This window comes from Rutilus rutilus, assembly GCF_951802725.1.
Source record: "Rutilus rutilus genome assembly, chromosome: 12".
NCBI classification, from domain to species: Eukaryota; Metazoa; Chordata; class Actinopteri; order Cypriniformes; family Leuciscidae; genus Rutilus; species Rutilus rutilus.
This window is the reverse complement of record NC_140217.1, coordinates 31,410,944-31,436,563: the sequence shown is the minus strand read 5'-3', so window position 1 is coordinate 31,436,563 and position 25,620 is coordinate 31,410,944. Positions and strand designations below refer to the sequence as shown.

Below are 25,620 nucleotides of genomic sequence, written 5' to 3'. Positions count from 1 at the left end.
TGCATAATGTCAGTGTAACCTGCAAAAAGAGCACTGAACGAATATTTTTTTTGTTGAAGGTGATTCAAAAGATTCGAATCACTGGGATGAATCAAAACCCCATCAACATCCTGTAAAAAGTTTAAACAAGTTAAAAGTGCTTCAAAATAAATACAATTATGAAACAAATTGAACTTGAACATAGATTTAGTCTCGGGTCAGTGTTTTATTAACATTTTGAAGATTTGTAAAATAACGCGAGTCGTCTATTTCCAAACAAAGCCTTAGTTAGAAACGTCACCGAAATACACGGACTTTTATTTTGAAATGTCTGTGAAACGGAAGTATATTTTATTTGACAACTTGTACAGTTGTGAAATACCATAATACCAAATGGCAAATACTACTAGTGCAGAATCATAGTAATAATATCTGTACAATGAAGCGAACGCAGCGCTTATTTTATAGCGGTGAATTTCGGTGATTTTGTTGTTAGTGATTTTAAATAGTTGTGTTAAAAAAGTAAAGTTCACAATGGGCTCAGAGGATGTGCTCAAGAGTGCTTCAACACTGGCTTCTTATAATGTCCTGCTTCAGGTACGATTAACCAACGTGTACGCACATACAGACACTAAATACACCTTTATTTGAGACATATAATAAAGTAATATTCCTCTTGAAATGCTTTATATTTCAGGTGATGTTTCGAGTGTTGACATTTCTCTTGAATGCATTTACTTTGCGGTTCGTGTCCAAGGAGCTGATGGGCGTGGTAAATGTCAGGTGGGTTTACAATTACAAAATATAAACTCGAATATTCGTTTGAATGGGCCACAAACCGCAACGTTTGCTTTTGTTACAGGTTGATGCTGCTCTATTCTACACTGGTGTTTCTGTCTAGGGAGGCGTTCCGGAGGGCGTGTCTAAGCGGCGAAGGGGCGGGGCGTAACTGGAGACAGGTCATCAACTTGTTATGGCTCACGTAAGTACAAGAAATGAAATATTAATAAAAACTATAATCAAAATAAATGAATACTTGATTATGAATCTTTTATTGCTCCCTGGCTGCCAAATCACATGTTCATCATAGCTCATTAAGGCCCCATTTTGTTCATTTTCATTGTTGAAGCCATCTGCTTGCATTATTTTAACTTATTTTTTTAAATAATCATGTTTAACAGCTGAATTCATGGTGAAAAACTACATTACCCATGATGTTGTACGAAAATTCCATCAATTAGAGATTCACAACAAATTGCATAAGGAATATTTCCCCTAACAATTAAAATGTTCTTTCTTTGACTTTCTTCTCAAATTGGCAGATTTCCTCTGGGGTGTGTGTGGGGTGTGTTATTGGTGTGTGTGTGGTGTTGGGTGCTCCAGGCACCTGATCCAGAGTCCATCCCGCATTATGTTCCCGCTGTTGGATTGTTCTGCCTGTCTGCACTTACAGAGCTGCTGGCCGAACCTCTTTGGGTTCTTGCACACGCGCACATGTTCGTCCGTTTGAAGGTGTCGGAATCTGCCTTTCATACTTTAAATTGCACTTCAGAATCATTGTAGATTGAATAAGATGAAACCATCTGATCAAATGATGCATATTCACAGGTGATTACGGAAAGCTTAGCCATGATTGCTAAATGTCTTGTTACGGTAGTGTTGGTGGTCTCAGCGCCTCAATGGGGGCTCTATATCTTCTCTGCAGCCCAGGTATGTACAGTATGTTTGAACGTATACAACATCTATAGTTTCGGTTGCAATACCTTTCAGTTTGTAATCTCAATTATGTGTGTTTTTCATTTGACAGTGCGTCTATGCAGGGTTTTTGCTCCTTTGTTATGTGTTATACTTCATCCATTTCCTTGGCTCAGAGGAAGCAGACAAGAAATTGTTCCCTGTTCGTCACATAACAGATCTTCTGCCATCTAGAGTGGATCACGAGGTGTGACTACTTTTACAACACAAGGTCTGCTGTAGACTTTTTCTTTCAGTGTAACAACTTTGCTGTATATTTGTTTTTGTTTTTAGCCACTGCTAAACTGGAAGTTGACCACACTAACCTGGAGCTTTTTCAAACAGTCATTTCTCAAACAGATACTTACAGAAGGTAAGTGTCCATCATGCTCAATTACGTAGTTCTAGTAGTAGTAATTGTTTAAATGATGTTGATAGATATTTCATTTTGATTTTATAGGCGAGCGTTATGTGATGACTTTTTTGAATGTGCTTAACTTTGGAGACCAGGGTGAGTTTGTACATTCATAAACACAAGCCACACTGCCTGGCCAAAAATTGGTGTGATGCTATTTCTGTCAAGATGTCCATACATTTTTGGTCAAGAAAGATCTTTTATTGACAATGCAAGAGTCAAGCACTGACTTTTTAAAGTCTTTTAAATTGTCATCCTGGAATATGGCCATGATGTGTCTTCCTACATGGTTGCTTAAGAAATGAAAAGCTACACACTCCATCAATTAGGGTTAGAAGAACTGTTGCCAAGCATATAACATGCTAGAAACATAATAATCACTGCAATAATGATCCAATCATTGACTCTTAAGCATTTGCCTATTTAAATCCAAACAGCGACTTTCTTTTTTGGCCGGGCAGTTTATTATATTTTATAAAATATTATACTATTATACACATCATATTTGTCACATCATATTTGTGTCTTTACTTGTGTTTTTTTTTTTTTTTTTTAACAGGGGTTTATGATATAATAAACAATCTGGGCTCAATGGTGGCTAGATTTCTTTTCTTGCCCATTGAGGAGAGTTTCTATGTGTTCTTCGCTAATGTCCTGGAGCGTGGACGAGATGTACGACATCAAAAACAAGTCAGTATCTGTTTATGGTCATAACTTTATTTAGTGCAGCCAGCCAGATGTGGGTTGGATAATTGTAAAATGCTGATTGGTTCACAGGAGGAAGTTTCCATGGCAGCTGAGGTATTGGAATGTCTTTTGAAGCTGGTGCTTTTGATTGGTCTGGTCATCTCAGTTTTTGGTTATGCATATTCTCATCTAGCACTTGACATCTATGGTGGGGAGCTTCTGAGCAGCGGAACCGGTAAATCACAAATATGCTCATACTGGATACCTGTCCTGATTTGACTAACTTTTCAGTTCAAATAAATACATTTTTATTTGTGTGTGTGCCATAAAAGTTTAAATGGTTTGTTTGTGTATTTTGCAGGGCCAGCTCTCCTACGGTGTTATAGCTGTTATGTTCTGCTGTTAGCTATTAATGGAGTAACAGAGTGTTTTGTTTTTGCTGCCATGAGCAAAGAGGAGGTTGACAGGTAAACAACACATAATTACTATATATACACTACTGTTCAAAAATGAAAGATTCTACAATTTTTTATTTATTTTTTTACTCTCTTCTGCTCACCAAGGCTGCATTTATTAGACCAAAAATACTGTGAATATTGTGAAATTTTATTACAATTTAAAATAACTGTTTTCTATTTTAATAATTTTTTAAGATGCAATGTACTCCTGTGATGGCAAAGCTGAATTTTCAGCATCATTCAGTGTCACATGATCCTTCAGAAATCATTCTAATATGCTGATTTGCTGCTCAAGAAACACTTCTTATCACTGTTGAAACCAGTTGTGCTGCTTAATATTTTTATGTAAACCATGATTAAAAAACCAAGAACTTCTTTTATTTTCTATCCAAGAACAGCATTTATATTTATTTAAGATTTTTAAAAAAAAGTCCATCTTCACGTTCACTTTTGATCAATTTAATGCGTCCTTCCAGAATAAGACAAGTCAAGTCATCTTTATTTTTATTTTATACAATACAAATAATTTCAAAGCAGCCTCAGTGGTAAATAGAAAAAAAAATGATCAATGATGCAAACAGAATTACATTTAAAAAAAAGACAATTGTGTCTTTTTTTTAACTTACTGATCCAAAACTTTTGAACCGGAGTGTAGAATATGTATATATTTTTAAATATATTTAAATACAATTTTTTTTTTTAAATATTTTTATTTAAATATATTTAAAAATGTAATTTTCTAAGAAATTGTTTAAACAAGATTCTTTCTCTCTCTCTCTCTCTTTAGATACAATCTAGTGATGCTGGGCCTGTCGGTCTCTTTTCTGCTGCTTTCGTATTGGCTAACCTGGATGTTAGGAGGCATTGGCTTCATTTTGGCAAATTGCTGTAACATGGCTTTACGAATCACTCACAGTATTGTTTACATACATCGCTATTTCCTGCAAAGTGAATGCGCGCCGCTGTGGGGGCTCCGCCCACATTCTGCTGTCATAATTGCCCTTGGAGTGAGCGCTATCCTCACAGGCTTCTCAGAGGTATTGTAGCCAGCCACTCATTGTTTACATTTTCAAATGTACAAATTCAAATCTGATTTGAAACCATTTTGTCTTTCAGAGCATGTTCTGCTGTGATGGTGGCTGGTTGCTAAGGCTGGTTCATGTTGCCGTGGGGGCAGTTTGTCTCCTGAGTGTGGTCATCACAGTATTTCTAACAGAAACAAAACTTGTGCAGTTTGTCAAAACTCAGTTGCTACCCAAATACAGCAAGAAACTTACATGAGCTTTTACTTTGAAAACACCTAAACCTTCCCGAGGTGAGGTTGACACTAACATGTTATGGACCAGATTTTGCCTCGAGTTTTTAAAACTGTGTGTAATATTCTACAAACATATTTTGTTTTCTGAAAACAGTGGGAATGTTTACTCCAGAAGACGCAGTACCTCTATGTTCAGTTTTTGCTAATGACATCAAAAGAAGTTCACTTAGATGCTGACAGTTTGAAGGTTCTTGTCCATACCTTATAGAATATTTTATTGTTTGATTACAGAACAAACACATAGAATATTGTAATGTAATGCAAATATATCAAAGGGTCTCTCAGTATGTAACTACATCTCCAAGAAATACATTACGATTCTTCGTCTTTTGACGGTTCGTACCAAAGGTGTACATTGACCAAATATTTTGTAACATTGTACCTATACATAACATACTAGATATACTATAGCGGTGTAAATCAGTGGTGAACTTTGTATAGATGGTGTATGTATAAAATGGTAATGTAATAAATTTAAATGGTACTGGTTACGATTTTCTTTGAAAGACTGGAAAGTATAGTCTACTCTTCTAATATTTGGGTCTAACATTTCCTGAATGTACTGTTTTGTGACTTTGATTTACATACAATACCATTATCTAAGGTCACAAAGTTTTTTTTATTGAAGAAATTAATACTTTTATTCAGAAAAGATTTATAAAATGGTAACACTTTATAAGGTCCCATTTGTCAACATTAGTAAAATGCATTAGCTAACATGAAATAACAATGAAACATTTTTTCGTTAATGTTAGTACAAATATAATTGTTCATGTTAGTTCACAGTGTATTAATTCATGTTTACAAATACAACTTAATTTTAAAAATGTATTAGTGTTAAAATTACCATTCACTATCCTCAAAGTATTCATTGTTAGTTCATGTTAACTAATGTTGACAAAAGAAAACTCATTGTAGCGTTACTCATTAAAAAAAGGCAATCAGATGTGACAGTAAATATGTTTACATTATTAGAAAAGATTTCTATTGAAATAAATGTTCTTTTGAAATGAACTTTCTGGGGAATCCTGGGGAAGAAAAGGTATTACAGTTTCTACTAAAACATTAGGCAGCACAAATGTTTTCGACATTGATAATAGTAAGAAATGTTTCTTGAAAACTAAATCAGTATATAAGAATGATTTCTGAAGGATCATTTGACACTGAAGACTGGAGGAATGATGCTGCTTGAATGTTTTACAAACCAGTGAAAACGACTAAGAAAGTTCAAACATAAGGACAGCTGTAAAGACTTAATGGACATTATAAGCAAGTCCTAATTACCTCTCCCTAAAAAGTATGTCATTCTAATGGAATACGCAAGAGAGACAAATTAACATTCACAAACAAGCACTTAGCAACCCTCAAAACCCCACCAAACACAACAGTGTACAAATAAACACTTGCACTCCAACATGAGCAATAAAGCAGATACAAGACACAAACCATAAACTGTTTTCATTTCTGAACTGCTGGAACTAATTGAAGTACTGAAGATGTCATCCTTAAATAACCATGTGTTTGTTTATCCCTACAAGAACAGTGACTGATTAAATGGGAGGAGGAACCGTGTGACTCATGCTTTGGCCAAAGGAATTATGGTCCATTTGGGATTGGACTCGGCAAGGGAAGGCTGTGTGTGCGTGTATAAATGCACATCCAACAAGTATAAAACAGAGAAACTTAAGCAACACTTTAAGACATCACAACTGATTTTGAGAGTTGACCATGTCTCAAGTAAGAGAAAGAAGAGACACTGAGAAGAAATAAATATCCTTTTGCTTATTCATTTTCTGTTTCTCTTCAGCAGGGCGCGGAAGAGGAAGTTAAGAGGCCCGAGGTGAAAGCGGAGGATTTGATTGGAGCCAGGGATAAACTAGCATTTGGAACAGAGGTGAAGAGCAAGACCTTTGAGGTGATGCAGGAATGCGGTGAGTCGAGTAGCAACTGTTAGATCAGCAGAAACTGTAATAATTCAGTTGGAAGGTAGTGTGATGAAATGTGATTGAATCCTAGTGTCCCTATTTTTTTTTATTTTGGGCCAAGAGGATAAAGAAGAGCTGTGTGTGAGTGTGTGTGTGTGTGTGTGTGTGTGTGTGCTTCCATTTTATAGTGTTTCCACTCCATATATAGCAGGAAGTCGACACACAAACAAAAAGAGAGGACACTCCTAGTCAATCTTGTTGTGCAATGTTTATTGTGTCTTATGTGTTTATATTGACTAATTTGACTTTTATTCCTGAAGATAGTCCTTGCATTTTTATTAGGCTTTTATAATCTCGACTTTAAGATTCCAGTTGTAATATTTTCAGAGGTGGAAAGTAACAGTACATTTACTTGAGTACTGTAGTAGCCTACTTAAGTACACTTTTTGAGTATCTGTGCTTTACTTGAGTATTATTTTTTCTGGAAACGTTTTACTTTCACTTCACTACATTTAAAAGACAAATATCTTACTTTTTACTCCAATACATTTCTGTCAAGGTCCTTGAGTAGAAAGTAGTAACGTCAGGGGAGGATTTTGGATGCAGGGGTTGCATTTTGGATGGAAATGAAAGTCGGGTTGACGTCAGAACCCGACTGATGTTGGTTTCTGACGTCAACCTGATTTTTATTTTTAACAACAATACAACATCTGTCCAACGTTGGAGATTAATGTCAATGTGACATTGGATTCTGACATCAACCTGATTTTCATTTTCAACGTTGGGTTTGGTCTTCTAAGTGCGATTTTTGTCATTGTTTTGGAGCACACTAGCTTATAGATAACAGCAAGGCTAACATATTTAAATACTAAAGCCAAACAACTTTAAATAGGGCACTATCTGAGGGAACAGCCAGTTGGGTGTCCGAAACCATTGTGGACGTGATTGAGTGCACTTATTCAATCTCCCATTCACTGTGTTCAAGAAATAAATTTGATATTGATATGAGATTCAGAGGCATAAGGTACTGTAAGTATTACATACAACAATGCAACAATAATAAAACAATGCATTGACATTTACTTTTGATACTTAAGTACTTTTAAAAACGAGTACTTCTGGGCCCGTATTCATAAAGAATCTTAATGCAAAGAGTAGCTCCTAGTGACAAAATTCTAAGAAAATTCTTAGAAATGTGGGCGTTTACTCTTAAAATTAAAGAAAAACTCCTAGTAAAGAAAAAAGTAATTCAGAAAGCATCTTAACCCTTAAAAGAGGTCTTAAGGTCCAAATTGTTAGGAGCACGGACGAGGACTTTTAAGAGGCTTAAGAGTTTCTTTAGCAGAGGAGAAAATGGCAGAAAGACGAAATGTGTTGCAGACAATGGATGACAGTGAGTTAATAAGACGCTATAGATTAGATCGTGCAGGGATCATGTTTGTGACTGATCTTTTTAGAGACACGCTAATATCTCCGACACAGCGCAGAAATGCCATAGCGCCTGAAATGAAAGTAATCACTACATTTTGATATTTGGCAACTGGGAAAATTCCATGTTTGATACATTAAAACCAACATTCAAACCACCGCTTAAATAGACATGCCAGCAATCAGTGTAACTGGAAAGAGTGGAACAATTTTTATCATTCTAAGCAATCAAATACCTTATGGGAAATCAACAGCATGGTAAATAAAAAAAGGATTTATATACATATATAATGTGTGTGTGTGTGTGTGAGAGAACGATCAAATAGGAAAAATTACGCATGTAAGTTCAAAGTGGAGGCTTAGAATAGACCCTATACTTAAAATCACTTTTTTTTTTTTCTTCTTGGACAACCAACCAATCACAGTCTTCAAAAGATTGTGTCATACATAGCAACGGGGTCAACCCCGCCTCCTCACTAAGATAAAAGTTTTTGTATTTTCCTTACTCAGAGTTGCTCTCAGATCGGTCCCGAATCGCTCTTAAGCTAAGACTCCTACATAAAAGTTTTTAAGCTAAATTAAGAGTTTTCTGAGAGGATTCTTAGAATCTTTATGAATACGGGCCCAGGGCCCGTATTCATAAAGAATCTTAATGCAAAGAGTAGCTCCTAGTGACAAAATTCTAAGAAAATTCTTAGAAATGTGGGCGTTTACTCTTAAATTTAAAGAAAAAATCCTAGTAAAGAAAAAAGTAATTCAGAAAGCATCTTAACCCTTAAAAGAGGTCTTAAGATCAAAATTGTTAGGAGCACGGACGAGGACTTTTAAGAGGCTTAAGAGTTTCTTTAGCAGAGGAGAAAATGGCAGAAAGACGAAGAAGGAGAAGAAATGTGTTGCAGACAATGGATGACAGTGAGTTAATAAGACGCTTTAGATTAGATCATGCAGGGATCATGTTTGTGACAGATCTTTTTAGAGACACGTTAATATCTCCAACACAGCGCAGAAATGCCATAGTGCCCGAAATGAAAGTAATCACTACATTACGATATTTGGCAACTGGGAAAATTCCATGTTTGATACATTAAAACCAACATTCAAACCACCATTTAAATAGACATGCCAACAATCAGTGTAATTGGAAAGAGTGGAACAATTTTTATCATTCTAAGCCAAGCAAATACCTTATAGGAAATTAACAGCATGGTTAATAAAATAAGGATTTATATATATAATGTGTGTGTGTGAGAATGGTCAAACAGGAAAAATTACGCATGTAATTTCAAAGTGAAGGCTTAGAATAGACCCTATACTTAAAATCACTTTTTTCCCCTTCTTGGACAACCAACCAATCACAGTCTTCAAAAGATTGTGTCATACATAGCAACGGGGTCAACCCCGCCTTCTTACTAAGATAAAAGTTTTTGTCTTTTCCTTACTCAGAGTTGCTCTCAGATCAGTCCTGAATTGCTCTTAAGCTAAGACTCCTACGTAAAAGTTTTTAAGCTAAATTAAGAGTTTTCTGAGAGGATTCTTAGAATCTTTATGAATACGGGCCCTGGTCTTTTACTTAAGTAAAAATCGGTATTTACAACTTTTACTTGTAATGGAGTAATATTTGACCAGTAGTATCTGTCCTTTCACTCAAGTTAGGGAGTTGTGTACTTTCTCCACCTCTGAACATTTTACAATGTATTAATTTACCTCTATTGTAGAAACGGACTATCAGTAATGTTACCTTGAATATGAAAGTGTTGCCAGTATTACATCATTGAAGACTTGAAAGATTGGGTAACACTTCACAATAAGGTCCAATTAGTTAATGCATTAACTAACAATAAGCACGTTTGTAACACTTTTTATGTAACTTTGTTAACATCTAACACCACAACTGTTAGATCATATTAGCTCAGGTCCATTAAATATTAACATTGTTCATATTAACTAATGTTCACAAATGAACATTATTGTAAAGTGTTACCAAAGATTGTGTATACCATTAATAAACACTTTGATTCTCTACATGTGAAGTTCGTATTTTACAGTATATTTAATGTTTTATTCACTTCTTAGTTATAAGTTCAGATTTGATGTGTTCTGTCAGTTCAAACATGTATATTTTACATAAATGGAGCACTTTGTGTTGAGGTAAATGAAATTCAAATGTGTAGGATGTTGTATGTAGTTTGTATTATTGTGTATTCTGAGTATCTGTCTCTTTGTATCTTTGTTAGAACAAGCTGGGAAGGTCGCGCCATCCATCTTCAGCAAAGATCGCTCAGGATCTGAGACTGCCTTTAACAAACCCAGCAAAAGAAAGTAACTGTGGGACCATACACTCAATTTTGTTTCAATGAATCCTACAGCTAAAAACATGTTAAGGTGCATTTCTAAATTAATCTAAAGCATTAACATTGAAATAACAGTAGATTTTATTTCAACAGTTATTTAACTAACATGTCAGATGTGTCACAACAGCACAGCTAAACAATATTAGTAGTTTTGAGAGTGAATGCAAAGTCTGATCTTAAGAACTTCATAAAATGTATTTTTCTATTTTTTTATCCAACCTCCAAATTTGATTTTGTGTGGAAATTAAATACGTCATAATAAAACAAATTAAATTCAAACCCATTTATATTTCACATTACTATCAAAAAAAATATTTATTTTCAAAACAATGCAAAAAAACAAGGACAATGGAGAACTTATCCTACAGGAGAATAACAAAAGTGGGGGATAAAATCCAATTGAAAGAATGTTATTAACGAAGAGACTGTTTTCTTTCCTGTTCTCATTTGATATTTGTGACAAACAGCAACTGACACAATTAGGTAGAACAATACAGTAGCCATGGTACATCAAGCCATGGCTTGGTACATCTGTCATACTGTTATAATATCATGACAAATATGAAATAATCAACCAGTAAATCAAACCATAGCAGGGCGTACAGAGAAAGCGAGAGAGTTATTTCATAAACTTGGTGTGCTGATCTTGTAGGATCTTTGCAGATGACTTTGCATCATAGAAGAGTTCATTAATTTCTTCCACATGTTCTTTTTCGACTACTTCCCTCCCCTGAACTCGTGCCAACAGATTGGCAGGTGTCAGCAGCTGCACTGCATATCTGCATATCATTTACACAAAGACACACACGTTAGCCAACATTACATAACCAAATTGTTTAAATTATAATGAATAAGTGAGTATGCAGGTAGCAAGGCACAAGTAAATATGAGACAGTTTAATCAAATCTATATTAGTAGGATATAACGTTATGAGAGGTGTGTATGTTCTCGTAGTAACAAGTATTACCTGAGTGTAGTCTTAGTACCGATCTCTCCAAGGTGAGATAAAGAATCCTCGCTGATGTTGAGGCCCTCTGTCTGAGCTCGGATCTTTATGATCTATAGAAACATGCAAATTAAACAAATTAATGTATACTTCATCTTTTATATATCTTCGTTTTTAAGGAGCTTATTTTGACAAAAATGTGTATGCACACCTGTTTCATTTCTTGAGGAGTGTACAGCATAGTTCTGATAATCATGACTCGATCCAGGAGATCCAGTGGAATTCCGTGAGGAGAGCTGATGTCCTCTGTCCCCCTAAAACAGAATTATGCATATCTGTAAACTTGTCCATCAACTCCATAACCAATCAAATGGATCATTCTAACAGTTGGTCATTAGCGTCATTGTTAGTGCACTCGTCTCGCTTGGAGGCGGAGCAATGAAGAAAGGGTGTGTTCGTTTGGGCTGATTTCAAATATCAACATTGGCCAACAGCATATTTTAAAAACGACTTACCCCACGTTTAACTAATGAGACCTTATTGTAAAGTAATAACTATTGTTCTTTGTAATTCTTGCACTTTAATCTGTTTGAAACATTGACATTCTAATCTTAAGGGTTAAGATTTTCGGTTGTCGGGCAGGAAAATAATCTAAATGAACAAAATGCTCTCATTACAATTCTCCACCAGATTTACATATAAACTCAAAAACTTGAGTACATGAGCTAAGACCTGATGCGAGATTTGATCGTAGCCACCGCTCGCAACCATATTGATAAATGGCAAGTAAAAGTCGTACGTTCGTTTTTTAAATGAGGGAGAATCACTTTTTGTTGAGCATTTTGATCTTTGCAGACCTTTTACGTTCACATTACATACAGCATTAAAGGGATTCTCCACTTTTTTTGGAAATAGGCTCATTTTACAACTCCCCCAGAGTTAAACAGTTGAGTTTTACCGTTTTCGAATCCATTCATCCGATCTCCGGGTCTGGCGGTACCACTTTTAGCATAGCTTAGCATAGATCATTGAATCGGACAAGACCATTAGCATCTCTCTCAAAAAAATGACCAAAGAGTTTCGATATTTTTCCTATTTAAAACTTGACTCTTCTGTAGTTACATCGTGTACTAAGACCGACGGAAAATGAAAAGTTGCGATTTTCTAGGCTGATATGGCTAAGAACTATACTCTATACGCAGCCCCTGAAAATAGTCCCCAGCTCTGTAACTTCCAACGTGACCGGGACTAAGTTTGTCTAACCTGTCAGACCTATTTTCAGGCGCTGCGTCATATCATTACGCCTGCTGGACCCATGGTACTGCAGCAAAGTTTCTTGATTATTACGCAGGAATGAGAGTATAGTTCCTAGCCATATCAGCCTAGAAAAATCGCAACTTTACATTTTCCATCGGTCTTAGTACACGATGTAACTACAGAAGAGTCAAGTTTTAAATAGGAAAAATATCGAAACTCTTTGGTCATTTTTTTGAGAGAGATGCTAATGGTCTTGTCCGATTCAATGATCTATGCTAAGCTATGCTAAAAGTGGTACCGCCAGACCCGGAGATCGACTGCATGGATTCGAAAACAGTAAAACTCAACTGTTTAACTCTGGGGGAGTTGTAAAATGAGCCTATTTCCAAAAAAAGTGGAGTATCCTTTTAAAGGTAATATTTGAAAAAGCCATATAGGGGCACTTTAACTAATTGAGCTTTATTGTAAAAGTGTTACCTAAATAAATATCCTACAATTTTACAAAACTGTGACAAAGCTATTTTACTTTAAACATAACCTACATTTCCCACCAAAAACCCACCTGATGAGGCAGTTTCCTCGATTGGATGCAAACACTACGATGGGAGCGATGGAGCTCTCCAGAGCTCGGTGCAGGTAGGTAAAACACTCAATGTCCAGCATGTGAACTTCATCAATAAACAGAACGCCAGGAACCAGCTCTGCCACGCCCTGTTCAATGTATTTATTCACAACCTTATTGATCTCTGCTCGCAGTTTATCTGTATACAGAATACACAAACACAAAGAAATGGTTAAACATGGCCTCATTAAAAATTCTACTAGGATTATCAGTATATAAAAATATTAACCATTTTACCTGTGATTTCTGTCTTTTTGGGTTTCATCAGTTGACCCATCATAGAAAGTAAGTCCTGGCCTCCCTAGAAAACACAATACACTGATATTATTAGAATCATGGAGATCCACTTAAAGCTGGATAACATGATGTTTGTGTGCACGTACCTGAGGTCTTGCATTAGCAACATCCAGGTCATGAAGTGTAACATCCTGAATGATCTCTTTCTTCTTGTGAACGTCGCCTTTCGGTAGTGGTACATACTCTTCCGCCTCCAAATCAAACTCTGTTGCAAACGTGTCACATCGTCCCTGCCTCTGCAAACCAAAAACAGAAATACTTATGAATAAACTCAATAAGAGCTTTGAGATATGCTTGTCACTTATTTACAAGGGAAGTGTATTGAACTTTATGTAATGTGGGATTTCGTTTAAATATATATGTTTATTTAAAAACTATATACGTGTACAAAACCATTAAAGTAGTGCTTGGGGTCAGTAAATTTTTTTTTTTTTTTTTTTTTTTTTATGTTTTTGAAAGAAATCTCTTATGCTCACCATGCAGGTCACACTTTAGTTTAGGGTCCAATTCTCACTATTAACTAGTAAGGTAGTTAAGTTTAGGTATTGGGTAGATAAAGGGATGTAGAATATGGTTATGCAGAATAAGGCATTAACATGTGCTATATAACTACTAATAAACAGCTAATATCATAGTAATATGCATGCTAATAAGCAACTAGTTAATAGTAAGAATTGGACCCTAAAATGAAGTGTTACCACTCACCAATGCTGCAATTATTTGATCAAATATTATTATAAAGTAATATAGATTTTCTATTTTAATATATCTTAAAATGTAATTTATTCCTGTGATGGCAAAGCTGAATTTTCAGCATCATTACTCCAGTCTTCAGTGCCACATGATCCTTCAGAAATCATTCTATTATGCTGATTTGGTGCTCAAGAAACTTTTTTTTTGCAAACGGTTGTGCTGCTTAATGTTTTTGTGGAAACTGTGATCATTTTTTTCAGGAATCTTTGGTGAATAGAAAGTTCAAAAGAACAGATTTAACATTATAAAAATCTATACTGTCACTTTTGATCAATTTAATAAATCCTTGCTGAATAAAAGTATTACTTTCTTTCAAAAATATGTAAGACAATCTTGTCTTTTATACCGCTGCCAGACTAGTACCTGCCCACCTGCACTGACAAAAGATTACTTCAACATGTCAAGCGCAGATATGGGCCGGAGAGAGAATGGTTAAGCAAATCCGTCCATACCTTGACTGCCCCACTGTTAGCCTCGATGTAGATAACATCACCGACCTCCACTCTCTCCTTCTGCAGACTTTCATAGATACTGGGATCCAGCTGCATAACCATATCAAACGCAATGAGATATAACATAACTTTAAACAGATGTAAAACAGATGCTGCTTTTTTACATGAAAGCAGCACTCTTTCACTTCCTTACCTTCAACTGTTTGGTGCCCTTCGCCGTCTTTAAACCAATAATGACATGACTGATAGTTTTGCCATAGCCCCCCATTGGGTTCTCCGTCTCACAGGGAGTCAGTTCAGTGACCTCTCCTTCATACACCTCTTTAGTCTCCTTGATACGCAGACCTGAATGCACAAACACAATAAGAAATTTAGATACAAAAAAAGAACAGAACATGTAAACAATGCTAACTAATTACTAGTGGATCTATCAATACATTCTTAAACACCAACAGAATTTGTTATATTAAATACTTGAGTCTATTCACCTGCCCATGCCAGTATATATCTGTCAGCGTTTTAATAATGTGTGTGTGCATGCATGCCTATCTTACTAGATCACACAGTCCACATTGTTTCAGATGCATACTGTTGGTCTAATATCAGACTATAGTAACCATGTTTCCCTCCACCTATTTTTATGCAAATTTTGGGATATCACATAAAAATAAAAATAAACTCAAAGATGCGCATGAATTAAAAAAGTGTGCATAAAAAACATATGTACTCAACTACATTTTTTATTCGATAAGAAGACATGTCCATAACCTACGACGGAAACACATTTACTGAATAAATGCTTCAATGAGCAACCAAAAAAACGTTGCCTCAACTGAGGATGCAATCGGATAGCTGGACCACCAGCGAATCAGTTTCATTGCACAGCATCTCAAACATTGTTTCAGTTATTGTGAAATGCCTGTCCCAAAGTCTATCATCAAAATATTTTGGTAAAATGGCCTCCCAGAACTGTATCACATTATTGCATTTACAAACATCAGGCATCCGAGCACAAGAGAACACGACAGCGTTTATTGCATTTCATCTGCGCGCAAGTCATTTATGATGTATGATAAAAAAGCCACAGTGGCTTTGCAAAAACTTCCATTTTTATTAGATATTTTGCGCCAATTTCTCAGGAAGTGACGATTTTGTTCTCTTGAACACATGGGATGGAAACAGTGCTTTATTCACAAATGTTTTAAGTGATATTCCAACTATGAACATAAGTTACATTTGCAATATAGTATGGAAACATAGCTAGTGTGTGAAGAGTTATTGACAAGTAAAAAAAAAAAAAAAAAAAAAAGTGAATCACATTTTATCTTTACTACTAAAAGTATCTCCTAAAAGAAATTAATAAATGTATTGTATGATGTTTTTATAGGTAATGGTACACAGGTATGTTGTCTACTCTTGAAGTAGACAAATATAGGTTCTTTGCACGAGAGCTCACCTATGGCTCTTCTGAAGTTCTCCATCAGCACTTCAGTCTTCTTGATTTCTGATGAATACACTTCACTGCCCACCATAGGACAGAACGGCACTTTATTTCCCAGTTCCTGCGCCATGGCCAATGCTAGAGCAGTCTGTGGGGTACAGAAATAAAATTAATAAACCATAAACACTTTCACATACAACAGCTGTGAAGCTCTCAGTCCATACCTTGCCTGTTCCAGGTGGTCCTGCCAGTAAAATAGCTCTGCCAGCCATCTTTTTGCAACGAATCAGCTCTACAATGATGCCACAAGCCTAATAAAAATGTAAGAATTATTATTATTATTATTTTAAGAAACACTTTACAGCTAAACAGGATGTCCTTTATACATTTTTAATGTCAAGTGAATGGCAGGAAATTTTTACAAACATTAATAATCTCCAGGATCTGTTATGATCACAACAATATAATCTTAGTGAATGTGAAATATGTATTTTATATGGCTCTTCCTGACACATAAGTTACCATTTATCAGATATTTTGTATTCGTTCTTCACAAATAATCAGTTAAATACAAATTATTAAATTAATTAGCGTAATTAAATGTACTGAATCCCCATTCACAAACTGGAAAATGCTGAAATTGATCTCTAGGTTAACTTAACGTTACCTCTCTAGCTGTCTCCTGCCCCACTAGTCCGGACGCGGACTGTTTAGCATTACCGGCCTCATCCAGCCCGAGACCCTTCACATGGCTGTGAGATGCGACGCGCTGCGTCTTCGTTGTGCTTTTCACTTCTTCGATCTTCATGTTTCTTATTTGTTAATTAAACGCTCTAAAACGTGAGTAAAACAACTTCAAGCCTATCTCATGAAAGGCCGTTGAAATCAAACACAAGAGACCCGCGTTTCCATGTGGGTAACCAAGGCGATTTGAGGAAGTACCGCCCCCGAAACGGTTTTTGGTCGTTCTTTGTTTCGATTTGTCAATTTGTGGAATCTCTGTTTAATCATTGGATGCCGCTAATGTCTGTAGACAACTGCGAACACGCCCCTATTTTCCATTTGTGCTCCATTTGAAATGTTGTACTGGAACAAAGATAACCGCTGTAGGTTCCACAAATCTCTTTTTCTGTATGAAGCGTAAATAAACTCCTAATTATGTATTAAACATGTTGTAAATAATTTAAACCATTTTACTAGCTAATAAATAATTAGATCCACGAGTTATGTTTCTTTTCTAAATAATAATGCTGTGAAGTGGAACCGAGTGTTCCATATGAGTTGAACTGTTTTGTCAGAGATTGTTTTTTGGTAGCGCAGGAAGAACAAATGTCAAATTTCAGAAAAGTTTTCTGAATGCAGTAATGTACTTAGCATGCAATTTAATCTCTCATATTATTAAATTCCACCAAATTAGATCAATTTGGTTTACTGACAGTTTAACATTGAGCTGGTTAGGTTGAACCAACAGCATTGCTGTCAGCAGTTCAAAGTCTGCGCATTCAGTCTCTGTTACCCAACAGTTCCAGTAATGGCAGATTCCAGTCTTCCTAAAACGCTGAACTTTAACGTCGGTGTCCTCGGCCATGTGGACAGCGGAAAAACCTCTCTCGCCCGGGCGCTGAGCAGCACCGCATCCACAGCAGCCTTCGACAAGAACCCCCAGTCCAAAGAGCGCGGCATCACGCTGGATCTCGGCTTTAGTGCGTTCACGGTGCCCTTACCGGAGCACCTGAGACAGTCCTGCGGGGACAGACCATACGACAGTCTGCAGTTCACACTGGTGGACTGCCCTGGACATGCCTCCCTCATACGCACTATCATCGGGGGTAAGTGGATATATTAGTTGGGCAAGGGTTACACCAATTCAACCCACAATACCAAACTGCATGTTTACAAGTATGCGTGGATCAATATGTAATTCATGCAAAACAAAGCAATGCACCATACGTCTTTTAATTTCTAGTATGACTATAATTAGTAGAATAAAAGCAACCTGTCAGGGCATTTTAAACATGGTCCAGCACTACCACTTTTGACCAATAGGTGGTGTGTGTGTGTTAATTTGAAGAGATCTAACCCTGTAGAAACTGACATATAACAATACATCAGTAAAATCAATTTTAAATAGGCTAGAACAGTTTATTGAACCTTCAGGAAAATATATATATATATAAAAGAAAACCAAATATGCTGTGTGTCATATTTATTACATCTTTAATGGTATAGTGAGAATATGTAGTTCATATTTGAGGCCCAAACTGAGGAAAAATATGTAAATTGGTGCAGATTGCAGATGTTGTTATTTATATGTAAAGTAAGAATAAATTTGGGTAGACCTCACCAGACTACATGCATATAAATTAATATAACAGTACTTGCATATAAATGTCAATTAAAACCATCTCTCCCAATCATATGATATGTAATGCTTAGTTTTATGATCAAAGCTCTGTAGTTTTAATTGTGGGGGACCAACACATAATGCAATTCAGTACAATGATGATTGAGAGATAAATAAATGTTCCTCAAAAACCTGTTGTATTAAATTTGATACTGACTTTTTTTAAAGAAAAAAATCATGTCAAAATGTATGTAAGATTAATCAAGTATTCTTTTCTTTAGTCCAGTTTTGAAATATTAATAACTATCTAAAAGTTATTCTTATATTTACTTTGTAAAAAATTCCCAGCAAAAAGACATGTACCACGACCTGAAGGCCTTTTACTTGATTAAAAATGATGAACTATCAATTAGAGTGCAGAGGGCATCTAGTAGATCGGGTACAACAGTTTTTCCAACAAAGTTATAATAATGTTGGAAATTTAGAGGCCCTAGAAATTCATGTATCAAAAATGATACCATACACTTTATAGGGTTAAAACAAGCTCTCAAATCAAAAGACAAATATGCTTTTAATGACAGACTTGTAATATCTACATAGATTAAATAGCATGATTACACCAAAGAACAACATAATTTTTCTGATCATGATCAGATTCTGTCATTTAATGCATTTCAAAATTATACAACAGAATTAAGTGATTAATCACATCTATTTGCTAACCTACGTAGTCGTGACTCGTGGGTACACAATACATGCTTTCGATATTCCTCTATACTAAAAAAAAAGTAGCTTACATGACTTGTTTTCTTGCATACGCAATCTCATAAGTAATATGAGGGATTTATGAAGGAATATATGATTTGGAGAAACAATGTCTAGAGGGACCAAACAAACTCAAGAGATCTCAAGTGTAGTGGGAAAGTCTAGTGTAATTGCATTGATGGCGTGTGTGTATGTGTGTGTGTGTGTGTGCATTTATGTCACATGTGGTTGATTAAGGCGGAAGAGGGCTGTTCATGGCTCCAGCTTGACTTCCTCTCTCCCCCAGAGGGGATCTCTCAGGAAAGAATGAGTGCCAGAGAGAGGGAGAGAAAAAGAGGGAAAGGAAAGGCAATAGCCTGGTCTCCTGCCTCTCTTGTTTTTGGTCTCTTTTTCTGTTATGTTTGTCATTGTTGAACTTATATGTTTTACTCTCATCTGTGTACTTGCATTCAGGTGCTCAGATCATTGATCTGATGATATTGGTGGTTGACGTTGTGAAAGGTATGCAGACGCAAACAGCAGAGTGCCTTTTGATTGGTCAGCTGACCTGCTCCCGCATGATCGTCATACTCAACAAAACAGACATGTTGCCTAGTGACAAGAGACAGGCGGCTATTGACAAAATGACCAAGAGGATGCACAAAACTCTCGAGAACACAAGGTAGACACCGTCAACTTAAGCACGTTTCACTATATATTCTATATATTGTACATTTTGCCAGCTCTACTCTTCTAAATGCAACTAAGGCATGATGATATTAAGATATTATAAACATTACCATTGTGATGTAAATCTGCTTTAAAAACTGTATATTGTGAAAAGTGCTATACAAATAAAACTGACTTGATTTATTTTTTGCTTGTCAGATTTAAAGATTGTCCTATAATTGCTGTGGCAGCAAAGCCAGGTGGTCCTGAGGCCCCGGACACAGACGAGCCACAGGGGATAACTGAACTCATAGATGTGAGTTAGTGGGGGTGCTGTCACAGCACAGATTAAAAATCCAAAAATCGGAGACCACTTTTACATTTTGTAAATCGTTTTATAAATTAAAAATGCCTATATAAATAAAAGTTAGGATGTAAAAGAAGTTAAAAATCCTTTAAGATATATATAGAAAACTGAATCAAATTTATGCAAATTTGTGACACTGACCATGATGACAGATAACAGATTTCCTTTTTTCCATTGATACATGATAGATTTTTTTTTTCAAATCATGCTGGATGACCTTTTTAGCACAAACTAGTTTATACTAGCTTGAGTGGATGTTATCATTATAGCTAAAGGGAGATTTTAGGTCTCAGGGCTTTTTGTTATTACTGTATTTTTGAAAGGTATGGACCATATTTTTGAGGTTGTCTCTGATTGTGTGTTTAGTTATTGAAGGCCCAGGCCTTCCTTCCTCGTAGAGATCCGTCAGGTTCCCTCCTCATGGCTGTAGATCACTGCTTCTCCATCCGTGGCCAGGGAACAGTCATTACTGGCACCATCTTACAAGGGTCACTCAGTGTCAATGAGACTGTAGAGATACCAGCGTTAAAGGTACTTATCTACACACTACAATACATACATTACAGTTCAAAAGACTATTTTTCTTACTATTCATCAAAGTATCACAGTTTTTACAAGCACAACCATTTTCAACATTGATAATAAGAAGAAATGTTTCCATATTAGAATGATTTCTGAAGGATCATGTGACACAGAAGACTGGACCATTACAGGAATAAATTACATTTTAAAATATATTTCAACAGAAAAAATATTTCACAATATTACTGTATTTTTGATTAAATAGGTCAGGCTTGGACTTTTCAAAAACATAAAAAAATCTTACCGACCCCAAACCTTTGAACACTTGTATATACTGTATGCATTGTAAACTGCACAAATTGCATTAAAAAAGATTCTTATCTTTTTTTATTTTTTTATTCTCTGACTGTTTCCAAATGAGCAATTTCACAATCATAGGTGAACAAATATTTTGCAACATTGTGTATTGATATGATCAGCTCCTTATTTCTTTCTCTTTTTTTTTATTCCTTAGGTAACTCGCAAGGTCAAATCTGTGCAGATGTTTCGTAAGCCGGTTCCTAGTGCTATGCAAGGGGATCGGGTTGGCGTGTGTGTGACACAGTTTGACCCAAAACTGTTAGAACGGGGTGTAATATGCACACCAGGTTCATTGCAAACTCTTTACGCTGCTATTATATCCGTCCAAAAGATTGAATACTATCGCGGAGCACTTAGCAGCCGTGCAAAGTTTCACATCACCGTTGGACATGAAACCGTTATGGCGCGTATCTCATTCTTCAATCGAGTGCTTCCTGGCAAAGAAAATGGAGACTGTAGACCCGCCTCTCAAGAGCAAAGTACAAGCTCTTTCTCATTTGATTGGGAGTTTCACCACCTGGATGAGTTTTTGACTGGTCAGGCGGAAGGAGGGAGAGGGGAACCACAGCAATGGGCTTTACTTGAGTTTGAACGACCGGTCACATGTCCACCACTTTGCTTAGTGATTGGGTCACGACTGGACTCAGATATCCATGGTAACACATGCAGGCTTGCCTTTCACGGAAAGCTTTTGGAAGGGTTTGAGGACAAAAACTACACAGAGACAGCACTGCCTCGACTCAAAATCAGCAAAGATAAGGAGAAAGAAGGATCAGTGGAACGGGTAACTACAAATATTTATATATTGATAATGTATAAATGTAAAATTACACATACACAGACAAAGTTTGAGATCAGTAAGTTTTAATAAAGAAATGAACACTTTTGTTAAGAAAAGATTCATTAAATTGCTGCTAAAAGCTATTATTTAAAATGTTCTATTCATCAAAGAATCCTGAAAATCACGGTTTCCACAAAAATATTAAGCAGCACAACTGTTCAGCATTGATAATCATTATAATAATAAATATTACTTGAGCGTCAAATCAGCATATTAGAATGATTTCACTGATTTCACCATGTGACAGTGAAGACTGGAGTAATGATGCTGAAAATTCAGCTTTGCCATCACAGGAATAAATTACATCTTAGAATATATTAAAAATAGAAAACAGTTATTTTAAATTGTAATTATTTCACAATATTACAGTTTTTACTGTATTTTTCATCAAATAAATGCAGCCTTGGTGAGCATAAGAGACTTCTTTGAAAAATATTATAAATCTTTACCGACCACAGACTTTTGAATGGTAATGTACATAATATACATGATTTAATTGTATAATTGATTTCACTATATCTGGGGTCAGATATTGTTTGATTTTGTTCCTACACAATTCTTTCTAATTTTATTAATTTATTTGACTTTTTACAGTCTTTTGAGCACCTTGTGTACTCGGGCTTTAGCTCATCAGTTTTTTATCTTTGGTCAGGTGACAGATGACTACACTGTGATTGGTCGAAACCTGTTTAAGAAGGAGACGAACCTTCAGCTGTTTGTGGGTTTAAAAGTTACGCTGTCGACAGGAGAAATGGGGTCCATTGAAGGTGGCTTCGGCCAGAGTGGCAAGATCAAAATCCGAATACCAGGTAAGCAAAGACAAATACACTCTTATTTACTCTCCCTAACTTTTTCTTGGCCTCTTTTTTTCCTCCTTCCTCTATGTTTCTTGTCAGGGGACTTGTTTTTTTTTACATCCATGCACTCATTCATTCATTCAAGACAGCATATACACAAAAGCTGCTCTCATATAAAGTTACACACAGCAAAAATGCACGCTATATCTTAAATATATGTGCAAAAAAACATACATCCTTTTCCTGACCCTCAAGGCTCTCTTGTGTTGGTAGACCTCAGCCACACAAATATGCATCCGCACACACAGACACACCTCTCTTCAGGCTCAATGAATTTAGTAGAATGAATGTATCCATAACCACACTGGAAAGGATGTTTAGTTTTTTTGTACTGTACTTTACCTCAAATTTTTGTCTAGTTAAAAAAAAAAAAAAGAGTTTACAAGTCATTTCTGTTAGTTGAAATAAAGCTAAAAGAAATATTAATATTAGTTGAAAAACTCAAACTAAACGAAAATTTGAAATGTTGCCTTGGGATTAAACTGAAATACATTTAAGTCGAAGCATTAAAATTAATAACTGGAATTAAATCAAAATGAAACCGAACTAAAACTGAAATAAAAAATAAATTAAACCTAAATGGCAATATTTAAAAATAATAATAAAATGACAAAAACAGTCTTATTGATTTTTTTTAAATAAAACTAAAATAACACTGAAATAAGTCAATCTAGATTTTTTTTTGAAAATGTATACATTTTGATTGACGCAGCAGTTAATTCCTGTTTAAAACTTTAATGGTCATATGATCAATGTATCCATCCAAAACATGAGTATCTAGTATCTTTGTATGTCCCTTGTCCATGAATGCCTGTTCTTTCTTTCTTTCTCTTCTGTTAGAGGGGCTGAAAGAAGAAACCAAGCAGCTTCTGTGCTCTTCATCTAAGAAGAAGGGGAAGGGTGGGGCCAAAAATGAATCCTCCAAATCTGAGGAAACCAAGCTTGACACTCAGCCAGTTACCATACACTTAAACTTCAAACGCTACATATATGATCCCCACAAAAAGATGGTGCAGTCCTGACCCTCAGTCCGATCATTCCCGATAAGAGCTGAAAAGCGGACAGGAAAAACAGACACTACAAGTCTGGGATATGGAGCGGGAAACTTTTCTATTCTGAGAGTTTCTATTCTGTTATTTGGCATTTTTATTATTCCTTCAAATATGGAATAATAAAAATGAACTAAAAAGAAAACATGGAATATTCCTTCAAAACACATCATTACCTTACTAATAAGTGATGTTATATGACTGCTAATAAAACAACTCTATTAGCTAAACTGCTTTAGTTGCAATGAACTATTTTTTTTGTGAGTGTGTGGAACGTGTTTATGCATCTTTGAGCTTGGCATATTGAGAGTGGTTGGGATGTTGCTTAAGGGCAGAAAGCATTGTGAGTATAGGCAAATATTTCTGTTGTTTCCACACACCTCACCTCCAGTTACTCTAAATGTATAAATATCAATTTTTAATTTCCACTGTTTGTTTGTTTGTGCACATGTAGGCCTGCTTGTGAATGTGTGTTTCTGAGTCCCCCCCACCCCACAAAAAAAAAGAAACAAAAACTATATTTAACCACAATAAGTCTTATCATTGTTTACCGATTTGCTTCACAGATTTGCATAGATTCCATTTACATTGCAGCAACTCGGGGGAATCTGTAGTCAAATTCATTCTTAATTTGCGAGTATACAAAAAGCAGCTGTACTAAAATATTAAATGCCACCTGTGTTGATATACTTCCCTATTTTTACCTGACATTGCATGTAAGAACAAAGCCTTTATTTGTTATTCATTATAATTGCTAATAACTGGACTTTTTAAGAAGTGCATTCATAGGTTACTGCCTATCACTCTCATTCTCTTACGCACACTTTCTTTGACTAGCAAATGTGCTGTCATTTATTCCAACAGGAAGATGTTGATCTAACTGAATAAAAGTTTTTATATATACAGTATATAGATTTGTATAGATCCTTTGGCCATACATTAACCTCTAAAGGAAGGATTTTATTCCAAAATGTGGAACACAAAAGGAGATGTTTTGCAGAATGTCAAGGTTGCTCTTTTCCACACCGTGGTCCAAAAAAGTAGTCTATACAATTTACTATAGCTTATTCTCTGAAAATGTTCCCCTCCATATTGGCTTTTAAATCACATTCATATTTAAACCTGCCAGTCACTCTGCAAAACATTTATTCTCTGTGTTGCACAGAAGAAAGAAAATAAAACAGGTCACAAACACACACACACACATATATATATATATATATTATTATTATTATTTATTTATTTATTTATTTATTTTTTATTACTTATCCAATATACAGACCCTTTCCAAAAAATTTGAATATCATGGAAAAGTTTATTTCCATAATTCCATTCAAAACGTTAAACTTTCATAGATTATAGATTCAGGGCCCACAACTTAAACGATTTCAAGTATTTAGTTGTTTATTTGTACATAATTTGTGCTTCCAGCTCATAAAACCCACAAAAACAGGATTTAATTTTTTTTGAATATTACATGAAATCACACAGTAATTACACAGTGATACCATGGTCATTGAACCAGGTTTTGGTTCTTTTGGCAGTGTGGGCAGGTGCAAATCCTGTACAAATAAACAACTAAATGCTTGAAATCGTTTAAGTTGTGGGCCCTGAATATAATCTATGGAAGTTTAACGTTTTGAATGGAATTATGGAAATGAATAAACTTTTCCATGATATTCAAATTTTTTGGAAAGGGTCTATATATATATATATATATATATATATATATATATATATATATATATAGCCTATATATACTAAAATAGAAAACAGATTTTAAATTGTAATAATATTTAAGAAT

The 25,620-nt window shown here is 35.4% G+C and overlaps 3 protein-coding genes across 7 annotated transcripts; 2 read left to right on the top strand and 1 right to left on the bottom strand.

The window, feature by feature from the left end:
* Nucleotides 1-312: 312 nt before the first annotated feature.
* On the top strand, nucleotides 313-10,574 carry LOC311301109 (man(5)GlcNAc(2)-PP-dolichol translocation protein RFT1-like). 5 transcript variants are annotated; one of them, XM_084425977.1, is made up of 14 exons: nucleotides 313-576; nucleotides 677-762; nucleotides 842-961; nucleotides 1,302-1,491; nucleotides 1,588-1,689; nucleotides 1,787-1,921; nucleotides 2,008-2,086; nucleotides 2,174-2,224; nucleotides 2,688-2,818; nucleotides 2,906-3,050; nucleotides 3,177-3,282; nucleotides 4,061-4,310; nucleotides 4,390-4,588; nucleotides 4,686-5,151. In XM_084425977.1, exons 1-13 carry the CDS (start codon nucleotides 514-516, stop codon nucleotides 4,552-4,554), a joined length of 1,623 nt encoding a protein of 540 aa, XP_084282103.1. In that variant the 5' UTR covers nucleotides 313-513; the 3' UTR covers nucleotides 4,555-4,588; nucleotides 4,686-5,151. The 5 variants fall into 5 exon arrangements, with proteins under 5 accessions (XP_084282103.1, XP_084282102.1, XP_084282106.1 ...); XM_084425980.1 differs by lacking the exons at nucleotides 4,390-4,588; nucleotides 4,686-5,151 and adding exons at nucleotides 6,399-6,522; nucleotides 10,179-10,318 and having other exon boundaries at nucleotides 333-576; XM_084425976.1 differs by having other exon boundaries at nucleotides 323-576; nucleotides 4,390-5,152.
* ruvbl1 (RuvB-like AAA ATPase 1) lies at nucleotides 10,571-17,369 on the bottom strand. Its single transcript, XM_084425985.1, has 11 exons — nucleotides 16,731-17,369; nucleotides 16,288-16,374; nucleotides 16,079-16,211; nucleotides 14,816-14,967; nucleotides 14,623-14,712; nucleotides 13,504-13,653; nucleotides 13,358-13,421; nucleotides 13,061-13,259; nucleotides 11,453-11,555; nucleotides 11,263-11,354; nucleotides 10,571-11,074 (listed from the first exon to the last, which is right to left on the bottom strand). Exons 1-11 carry the CDS (start codon nucleotides 16,869-16,871, stop codon nucleotides 10,915-10,917), a joined length of 1,371 nt encoding a protein of 456 aa, XP_084282111.1. The 5' UTR covers nucleotides 16,872-17,369; the 3' UTR covers nucleotides 10,571-10,914.
* A 225-nt stretch (nucleotides 17,370-17,594) lies between these two features.
* eefsec (eukaryotic elongation factor, selenocysteine-tRNA-specific) lies at nucleotides 17,595-24,724 on the top strand (the record flags this gene model as incomplete). The annotated part of the gene is made up of 7 exons (XM_084425973.1): nucleotides 17,595-17,892; nucleotides 19,626-19,833; nucleotides 20,040-20,136; nucleotides 20,554-20,718; nucleotides 21,224-21,853; nucleotides 22,563-22,719; nucleotides 23,608-24,724. 7 exons carry the CDS (start codon nucleotides 17,595-17,597, stop codon nucleotides 23,787-23,789), a joined length of 1,737 nt encoding a protein of 578 aa, XP_084282099.1. The 3' UTR covers nucleotides 23,790-24,724.
* Between the last annotated feature and the right edge of the window lie 896 nt (nucleotides 24,725-25,620).

Coding starts and splice junctions, on each gene's coding strand:
- LOC311301109 (XM_084425980.1), top strand. CDS start 514: ATGGGCTCAGAGGATGTGCTCAAGAGTGCTTCAACACTGGCTTCTTAT. Junction 1,690..1,786: donor ATATCTTCTCTGCAGCCCAG/GTATGTACAGTA, acceptor TTCATTTGACAG/TGCGTCTATGCAGGGTTTTT. Junction 6,523..10,178: donor TGAGGTGATGCAGGAATGCG/GTGAGTCGAGTA, acceptor TATCTTTGTTAG/AACAAGCTGGGAAGGTCGCG.
- ruvbl1 (XM_084425985.1), bottom strand. CDS start 16,871: ATGAAGATCGAAGAAGTGAAAAGCACAACGAAGACGCAGCGCGTCGCA. Junction 14,968..16,078: donor GAACTTCAGAAGAGCCATAG/GTGAGCTCTCGT, acceptor TTGTGCATTCAG/GTCTGCGTATCAAGGAGACT. Junction 13,422..13,503: donor TTGCTAATGCAAGACCTCAG/GTACGTGCACAC, acceptor TGTGTTTTCTAG/GGAGGCCAGGACTTACTTTC.